General features: G+C 43.0%; 1 protein-coding gene across 1 annotated transcript in view; it reads right to left on the bottom strand.

Annotated features, from left to right (window-relative positions):
• prex2 (phosphatidylinositol-3,4,5-trisphosphate-dependent Rac exchange factor 2) overlaps positions 1–9349 on the bottom strand; it is an 88489-nt gene extending 79140 nt beyond the window's left edge. Inside the window, exon 1 of the mRNA XM_017406819.3 lies at positions 8901–9349. Coding sequence (XP_017262308.1) covers positions 8901–9026 — 126 coding nt within the window. The 5' untranslated portion in view covers positions 9027–9349. The remainder of the gene's footprint in view (positions 1–8900) is intronic.
• Positions 9350–10009: the final 660 nt, after the last annotated feature.

The following is a 10009-nucleotide window of genomic DNA, read 5'->3' as shown; positions in this document are numbered from 1 at the left end:
TGTCTGATTCTTGTCTGGTCTCTGGTCCCTCTCTGTTTTTGCCTCGCCTTGTCCCGCTTTTGTTAATTGCCTGGATTTTTGTTATAGTTAGTTTTGCTGCCACATCAGCTTTTTGTTTTCGTTTTGGTTCTTAGTTTAATAAATTAGTTTTTTCATTTATACTATGAGTCTGCGTTCTGGGTTCGCCTCTGTCTCCACCGTTCCTGACAAAAACAAGCGCATGCATAGCCTCAAACATCTGCTTATGCTTTAAAATCAGACCCAGTGGTCAAGCGAGTGGGAGCACAGGTTGTGTTTGACGCAGAAAGTCCTTATAAGTCCTTGTTGATCAACTGCTGGACACCATGCTGTCTTTTTTTATCATTATTATGCAGAGCTTTATAAAATGGAAAAGAATAATAAATGCAAAAACACATTTGTCACCAAAGCTTCTGAGTTAAACCATTTCGCCTGCAGTGTTTGATCCGTTGCTTACAACAGAAAAAGAGTTCAGGGTGAGTTCATTAATGCTGCAAACAGGTATAAACTCCATACTAAGAGGGAAAAAAAGGCTTTTCCCAGAGCCTTTCAGAGGAACCCTTGTTTATCGCTTCATATTGATGTAAAAATGTATAACAAAGCATTTCATGTGGGCAAAATACATAAAAGAAGATGAGACAAGGACCTTTCAAAGATGGAGACACACAAACAATCGTTTCCACTGAAGTGAGTCACCAGCCTGTGAAGCTTTGCTCATTAACACACCAGTGTTTCGCACATAAGTGTGACTCGCTGTGTGTTTTACTATCTATTATTCCCCAAGACTGCGGAGTAAAATGCTGTGATAAAAGACGGCAGGTAACAGGTGAGCGAGCGGTTCAGGCCCCTCAGGCAACGAGCTCCCAAAGTGCTGAAACGAGACAGCAGGGGAGACGGGATAAACAGGCAGAGAGGAAGAGGAGCGGCTTCAGCATCACAGGGTTACATCTCCTGCTCAGACACATCAGAATCCCGCCGCGGAAACATTCAGCTGGCTTACCCACCGGAGACAGAGCGAGCACAGGGACACGTCCGAAAAGAGAGAAAAAGGCTCTTTGTATTGATTACCTCGTCGAAGGCAGGTCTCTGCTGGCTTCAGCTGGCCCTGATGACACCATCAGGAGTCATCCCGGGCTTCCCGTCTCATTTGTCCTCTGACTAGTTTCCCCAAAATGCTCTTTTCCTCTTCAGCGGGGGAAATATACAGAAAATACAGATTAAGAAATAGAAAAGGGAACGGTAAAACGTCCAGCTGTTGAGGCTCAATCAAGGCTTGACTAACAGCAAAAACCACAAGCGGGCCCGAAAAGATGGAAAAACAAAATCACATTTGTTTAAAAAAAAAAAGGCAAAGATTCAATTTGAAAAACTAATTTTAAAGCTTTGGACAATAAAACCCTGGCACTTATTGAATAAATGCTTTTTGCCAGCCACCTTTCATGGCAGAGTTTTACACTAAGATCAATTAATGTTGAAATGAAATGACAGAATTAAAGCGGTTTTGGTCACCTCATCTTGCATGACCTGTCAGTGCACAGAGTATGTGCTGTGAATAACTCTCAGCTACTACCACACCGAATTTGAGCTCAATATCTGCAAATTTCACTGAGGTATAGCGACTTTTGAGTTGGCTAAAACTGATCAGCCTGGGTGGCCATTTTGAATGGGGCTGACTCCAAAAGCAAATCAGCTGTTTACATGCAGCCAATAATTACTTTACTTAGAGTTTCCTTGAAATCTGTCGAGTGGTTCGTGAGATATTTTGCTAACGGACAAACATGGTTGACTCCAACAGTTAAAGCCTTTGGAAAACAGACACGGGGAAAAACATCATCCCTCTGCCTTTGCCTTGGCTGGCGGGTGATGATAAGAAATGTAGGTAAAAAACTAGTTTGTAAACAATAACTTCAGATCTTACAGGCATGTCATTTAGGAATGTCAAAAACTTGATTATTAAAGTTTAGAAGAATTCTGTGATGTTGTTTTCTTACCAGACAGAAAACTCAAACTAAGCAGTTGATCTGATAAACATATCTGAGGCCGAATGGTGTTTTCAGGATGTGAGCTCAGTCAGTTTGATCCATCGTGCAGCTCTAGGAGGGGGAAACCGTCCACGTATTCGAGGAGCCTTTTAGAATCATGAAACTGGATACGATGTCAGGGGGAAAAAAAGCCTCCAGTAGATGAAAGGTGGTCTTCAGGGACCAAGCATCCAATCTCAGTGTGCAACCAAGCAAACCGTCACCCGCTGATTTGCTGGCGATTCCCGACAGGGCCACACACCAGCATGGTGTATTGATCTCCAGGATGACTGAGCAGAATTGTCCGGTCTCCTAATCCATGGCACACTCCCAGCCATGACTGCCACACACCCCGATTGTTCATCTGATTTAAGGCTCCGAGTCGGGCTGCAGAAGGGCTCCGTGCCATCCGTTCCAGCAGGCCTGGCGGAGCCAAACGAGAACCAGCAAAGACAGAACCACAGACTGTCAGCGCGGAATTAAACAACCGTCCTGACAGTTTCTCTCCTCGACTCCCCAGTTTTGGAAGCTGTTCAGAGTACGGCCACCCGTACAAACAACCCCCCACCCCGACAGGGTGAACAAAGCAGGAGACAACGTGAGAAACGCTGCAAAATCCAACTGCTGTGATTCATGGGTCAGAGTTTCGTGGTTTGACAAACAAACAAACGAAATAAAAATCCTCTGCAGATGATCAGATACTGGACAGGAAAGGAGTAAAAAGGCAGGCGAAGTCCAAAAAAAAGGAAAAAAGTCAACTTTAAAAGACTTTCAGAAAGCCTGAAGAACTATTTATCAAGACTGCTTTAAATTATGTCGTACAAAAAAGAAGTCAGTCTTTGTAAGAAATATATAATATGTTAGAAAGAGACAGAAAGAGAAGAATCTGCAGACAGAACTAGATAGAGAGAGACTTATTTATGCCTGAGTTTCTACAGTAAATCTCATCCATCTGCTTAATTGGATCATTCAGAGTGAAGTGGAACGTCCCATCATGTCTGGACAGAAAGGACTGAATGGCTGCGGCAGCTGAACTTTGACACGAAGGACATGAAGAATGAAGAGGATGGAAAAGTGGTGCTTTATTACTGAAGTGTGCACACAGACAGAAAAATCCACACATATATGAAGTCATCGAACTGGTGAGGCAGTTCATTACAATAAACCCCAAATTACCATTCCTCAACTCTATCATCCAAACATTTGCCAGGGTTTAAGAGTGTAATCTGTGCACTGCAGACACAACAAAGCCAAACATGCAGCCCCTGGTGAGGACGACCCCCTCACACCTCACGAACATCCTGACAAGTGTTTGCAGCACCGTGCAGAGGCCAGCCGGAGCATGGCCTGTTTTTGGGTTGGTTTTTTTTTCCTCTGGGCAGTAAGACAGCAGCACTTCACCCGCCGGAGCTAAAACCGCTCAACAGGTTCAGCAAAGGGCGCTATCGGAAAACACAGCGACGCTCTAAGTAGACGAGCTGGCATCTGCAGCGTGACGCCGTCCCAAAGCGGCGAGAGCGGAGGAAGGGCATGAGCGTGCGTGAACAAGCAGGAAGCATTCAGCACAATGTAAAGACGGGGAGCTTCAGGAAGGAAGGAAATCCTGCTTTAGCAACAAACAAAAAAAATGAGCTGTGAGATGAAAACTAAAGCACTTCATCTACTGTAGGAACCTGCTGGAGAGGACAGAAAAAGGGTGGCAAACGGACAACATTCCTTGAAGGAATGCATATCGCCCGCCACCTTTAACTGGCAGAGTTATAGACTAAGATCATCTTGTGTTCAGAAATGTTTTGGTCAGAAATGTTTTGGTCAAACCTTGGTAATAATGTCATCAGCAAACTTATGCAATATTGTGAGATGTCACACTCAGAGTATGAGATGTGAACGGCTCTCCATATCAAATTTTAGCTCAATATTTGTAAAATTGACTGAATTATAGTTATTTTTATATTAGCTAATGTTGATTAATTGACTGTAGATGTAAATGCAGGTTTCATTAAAATCCATCCACTGGTTCATAAGATATTTGGATATTTTACTAACACATACACACACACACAAAGACATCATCTGCATTTCCCTTTTCTGCTGTGAGCGCTGAAATCCACTTCTGCAAATAAATGCAGGACTATAATTTACTGAATATTCAGCACTGATACTGTTATTTCTTCCAACACAGCCTCGATCAGTGTGTAGATGACGGATTATCCAATATTTTGACTGACAGGAGACCGAATCGTGATGCAAAAAGCTCTGCATGAGAGGACTTCTGCGTCCTATCATCCATCTTCGGGTCTCTCAAAGACAGATATACCTTTAGAATAAGGTGCGAATGACGCTTATGCACACATCCACTACAGAACGCGCTCATTGATGTACAACTGGAAGAGCGCAAAACAATCATTTACTCCTGCAAGACAAACAGGTGAGAAAATCCATTTACACGTATCATCAGAAAAGCACATTATAAGGAAGTGAAGATGAAATGATGGGGCATGCTTATAAGACGTAGGCCACTTATATGGAGGCAGCGGTGTGAAATTAAAATGCAAGTGTGCCACTTCATCAGTTCAGGGGCCTCACAAGGAGGGGGGGGCGGACACAAGAGAAAAGCTGTCTGTATTCACAGAGAGCAAATCCAATTAAAAAGAGTCAAAGAAAAAAAAACTGCTTATCCTGTGCTCCTTCCACCTATACTTTTTTTTACTTTCAGTACAGCTGGAATAAGACATTTACCTTGGCCTGTAAAAGTAGTTCAAGAGTCTGCTCAGTGATGAGGAAACATGCAGCCTTAGCTCAAGGCATTAAAATAAATATTATGCAGAGAGAAAGTGGAAAATACTTCTTGTCAATACAGCATCCAAAAATATAGCTGGAACGTGTATGTGTGCACAATTCGTTCTGGAACAAAGTGGTGGAAAACAAAGTGTAGCCCGCATATTAAAATAATAACTGTTTGAGAGGATTATTTATCGAAACCTGGCTCCCTCTCTGCTTCATTGCAGGTGAGCTGCGTTGAATAGAAGGAGAGGATTGCAGCCAGACACAAGGGGAAACGAGTAAATCAGAAAATAAGATGTGATTTAGCAAATGTTTAATTGTGTTTTTTTGTTCTAAAGCACAAAAATATCCACGCCTAAAATAATAACAAATCTGAAATTGCCATTTTTTTAAGAGGTCCTAAGAAATCAGCAACTTGGGGGGGAAAAAAAAATTAAAGAAAATAATTAAGTGATAAAGATGAGAGCAATCGAAACTTAAGGAAGTATCTCAGTAAGCTGGGACTGCTGAGACTTTGGCTACAGCCCCAAGTGTCTGGGTATAAAAACCACACTGAGGATGAATAATATCTGTTAAATATCTGGTACAAAAAACGTACTCTGGTAGATTAAATCATAAATGTGGGGACAGCTTCTGAGGTGGGCGCAAAGCAGGCAGAGGTGTGGGTGTGGGCGAAAAAATAATGTGCACGACCAAGAGGCCGCTCCAAAAGCAGCCTTCTGGGTAAATACAACCAAAACAAACACATTTCTACAAACAGCAGGAGAAATGGCTCATGGTCAGACGTGGAGTGAAGAGGAGGTAAAATGTTTGTTTGGCACATGAACCATAAACAAAACAGAAATCCTAATACCACTAAGATCTGACGTCACTCCATTTTGGTTTCCTTTTCCAGAAGAAAGAAGTTGCGCTCAGTGTTGCGTGTCATTTCCCTCAGTAGTTCTTGTAGTTCCCCAATCTAAGGGACAAGAGTCAGCCAACAGTAGGTTTTGTATTTCATAACCTACCAATCAGATCACCAGCATCACATGTGGCGAATCACGTCTAATAAAGTTCTTTAAAATGATTTGTACTGCACACGTTGTCAAATTGTATAGAACTTTTACTCTTATTATATTGCATCTTCTAACAACCAGTCAACAGCTTTTAACATTTCCAACTTCTTCCCCCTGAAATATTCAAAAGCAATGTGTGACTGTCAGTAAAACACTTATTTCTGGATACTTAAAGCTATTTGAATTCATATCAAAAACATGTTTATACACATTTTCTGTGTAATATGATGCATTACACAGCAAATTCCCATACATTGTAACACATTTGAGTTTGTGTCTGTTTTACATCAGATCAGAGGATAGCAAATATATTAAAAAGCTGTCCTTGTGTCTAATATTCAGAGCAAAGGGAGAAGCTCGACATCTACAGGTTAACAGGCAGGAAAAGGGCGGGAACAAAAGGCCACGACTTTTGGGATCATCCCCAACTCGTTCAGAGGATATGAACCTTCCCGACTTCCCACCTTGGCCTGACCTCCTTTCTAGACTGCTCGTATATTTCAAGGCAAGAGAAAACCTCTTGGCCTGCTGGATGTGCTAAAGTAACTATCCTGTCCAGGATGTAAACAAACCCTGAGAGAGAGAGAGAAATGGAACAACCAAACACAAACACACACAGGCAGGGTTTAGTTGACTACCCGGGTCCCAAGGAGCCAGTACATGCTCCAATTTCTGCTTTCTCCATCAGGAATGATCTTCCAACTTCCTGTTACTAATCCTGCACGCACAACTGGTAATAAACTGCCCCCTGACATGTTTCATATGCAACCAGAAAACATAAAAGCACACTAATCCATTCAGCTTGACTGGAAAATGTGAAAAGATTAATGCGATAAACAAATTGTTTTAATTTGCATCTTGTGATGTGGAGTTGTTTTCGAAGAGAACAACAGAAGGGATTTTGTAGGCTTACGATATCTAAAACCAAGTTAATTCCCCTCCGATTGGTGCGAGGGAATAAAAAAATGTTTTAAACATTTTGTCACATTACACAGGCTTTTGCTGGAGGAGGGGGCAGCAGCTGAGGGACCACTTAATGCACTACAGAGCTCTTAGGAATATATTAAGTTAACTTGTGGCTCAGATCTTCCTCCAGAATCAAGACATAAAAGGTTTCCGTACTGAAACTTTTTTGCTTTTTCTCTATTAAGGGCTTAAAATACAAGCAAATGGCTTTCAGTGTTTCTCTGTGAATGGCTGCGCCTGAGAAATGGGACTTCCTTTGGCAGCAGAAAGCTCCAGAAACGCCTATTAGAGTGTCTGTTTACACTAGTCTAGATTTGTTCTCCTGTTAAAATTGACTGTCACTTTATCGGCTCGAGGCGATCCAAGATAAACACCAGTGTCCTCCGCCGCCCACTGTACCGAGCCAGTTGTTCATTACATAAGAGATATATCGGAGCATGCCCTTTACTTAAGATTTAGCATAAAAAAATAGACTCAAACCCAAAGGAAAGTCAATAGAAGTCAAGTTTTCCAGTGTCAACACCTTGAAGATGCAATCTGTATATTTTCCCACAGGGAGAGAACACAATAGTCTCCCTATGTCCAGGGACAAAATCACTCCAATCATCTGCTGTTTTCCACCACCTGAATACCAGACTATGTGTTAAAGGCTATTGTACTTCAGTCCCACTGATCAGCAGAGGCAATCTCTGCTCTTCAGTTCAACTCTGCCAGCTGAGCGGAGCCTCATTGTTCTGCAGCATTTCCGAGCCTCAGAGGAATTCCTCCTGCAGGAAATATGGTTTACAAGAGACGGCACCGAGCCCGGCGACTCACAGAGACCGCCACCTTTACCCTTCGCCCTCCTGGCACTATCTGCTCTGTGATCTGCTTTTCCCCCCATTTTCACTCCAACAGCAACGTTCAGCCCGCCCCTCTCGGTGCTGGATTAACCCACCCGGGAGTCAAACGTTCTGACCTCTAGACGCACAGAAGGTTTTGTGTTTCGTAACTGGTTCCTGTTGGCGGGGGAAGGCTAGAGAGGGACTCCTCCAGCGGACGAAAGTCCTCATTATGATCCCCCTCTCCACGGCAGGGCAACTCTTTGATCAACGGTCTTCCACGCGGCTCCCTAGGACATCCAAGAAGTGGATAAGAGCGACTCTCAGTCTCTCACATTCTAACTTCCTTATCAAGATCATCATCTAGCCCTATCTAACCACTATAACCACACAGCTAAAGCAATCCTTTGTTGTTAGATCTCAATCCAATCACTGCTGACCAGAACAGAGGGGCCTTAAAAGAATCAGTCACCTCTGAAATCAGTCGCAGCCTGCAGGGGACATAAAAGAGCTCAATCCCTCATTCTCCACAAAGCTCCATCCTTCCTAAACATACCTCTGTACTGGAAATATCTGGATGATGATGGCAGAGGGTCATATGGGGAAATAACACTCTTAGGAACACAATGTCATGTCAAACTTCCTTCTCTGCAAAGTTATATTCAAATTTTTAAAAAAACAAAAAACCCTGCACACCAGTTGTTCACAAGCACTCTGCTTCGGAACATTTCTGTTCTCTTCAACAGTTCTGGTGTGACAGCGCCCGACTCCTCCTGTGATGCAACAACCAGGTGTTTCCCTGCTGGAGATGTGGTGCCAAGATCCGGTGAACTTCGGCCGTATGGGTTTCACTGATTTAAAAAAAATGCATTCTAGCCAGAGGGTGCAATCAAGGGACGCAGTTGCAATGCTGCACAAGACTGGAGCTGCAAATGTGCACTGCAGGTGTCTTGGTGCAAAGCCACTGGATGAATTTCAGCTCACCAATGCAATCATTTTAGCCTCTTTTTGTCTAATATTTAGTATTAATTGTGATTTTATTTTTTTTTTTGGCTGCTCTTCCAGTTTCACCTGCAAACCATGAAAGGACACTTTCAGACCTCTGCAGCCTGGTGCACCATGCATACTAAGCAAGCTGGCTGCTTATATTTATTTATTTATTTATTTATATCAGGTTGGGGGTGGGGGCGCATTTAGGAGGGGGAGAGAAACTGCAATTTCAAGGCAACACTCACCGAGAGGAACTCCAGCGTCCCAACATAATCCCGTTCAGTTTTTAAAAGTTCATTCAGGACACAAACTCGAAGCCGGAGCTGCTTCTCCAACTCCTTCCCGCTCTCAGCCCTGTGCTCCTCAGTCATGGTGAGCTTAGAAATACACGTGAAATAATAAAAAAATTAAAAATTAAATGAAATGAAGAAAGTTATTTCCCTTCAGCAGCTTGCAGCTTCACATCACCAGCGGGGGCATGTTCAAAAACCTAACAGGAGCAACCGGTGTCTGCGAGTCCAGGGGTGCGGGGAAAAGTCCGGAAAAAGAAGCAAAACGGGAGGAAAAAATAAAAATAAAAGAAATAAAAGCAAGAAGTTCTTAAAAAACTGCGGAGGACTTCTTCCCTCTAAGAGGACTTCAGCTAAAGTTGAGCCCAGAAGCCTTCATCCCACTCCTGCGTCCCAACAACTCTTTAAAGTAGAGGACCAGAGTCAAGCTGGCTGGAAAACACACGCGCCGACTTCCGGGTTTCCCTTTCAAGATAAAAGCATAACCGGACGCGTTGAAAAGAGTTCACTAGAAGTCCGTTTTAATGAGCCAAATCACTGCTGACACTTTGATTTGAAAGAGTAAGAAAGCTACAGGTGTATTTAAGAAAACGTGAGTCGTGCTTTTATTACCTTTAGGTTGGATTATTGTCACAGTTTGTATGCTGGACTGGATAAATCATCTCTGAATCGCTTACAAACTGAGCAGAATGCAGCAGCTCGTCTTTTAACAGGTACCAAAAATATCATAAACATATATCTCCGGTTCTTTTGCAATTTCTGCTCCTAACCTATAAAATGGTTTACCATTTCATATTCGGGCTGCTGAGACTGTTGAGTCTTTTAAATCTGTGCTTAATACTCATCTTTATTCCTTGGTGTTTGATTCTAGCCAGGGGTGGACATTAGCACCCACCACCGGCCAAATGCGGGTAAATATTTGAAGCGGCGGGTGAATTTGATCAACACACATGCCACTGTGGCGGGTTGGCAATTTGAACAGAAAAGGTGTTATTTGTCCTCTTGACATATAGGGGGCAGCAATGTGCTCGAGTTGCTGCTGTTACGTCGAGCCCCGTTCCCCC

The sequence above is a fragment of the Kryptolebias marmoratus genome, linkage group LG21, assembly GCF_001649575.2.
Source record: "Kryptolebias marmoratus isolate JLee-2015 linkage group LG21, ASM164957v2, whole genome shotgun sequence".
Classification (NCBI taxonomy): domain Eukaryota; kingdom Metazoa; phylum Chordata; class Actinopteri; order Cyprinodontiformes; family Rivulidae; genus Kryptolebias; species Kryptolebias marmoratus.
The sequence above is the reverse complement of the archived record's forward strand: the minus strand, read 5'-3'. Positions and strand labels throughout refer to the sequence as shown.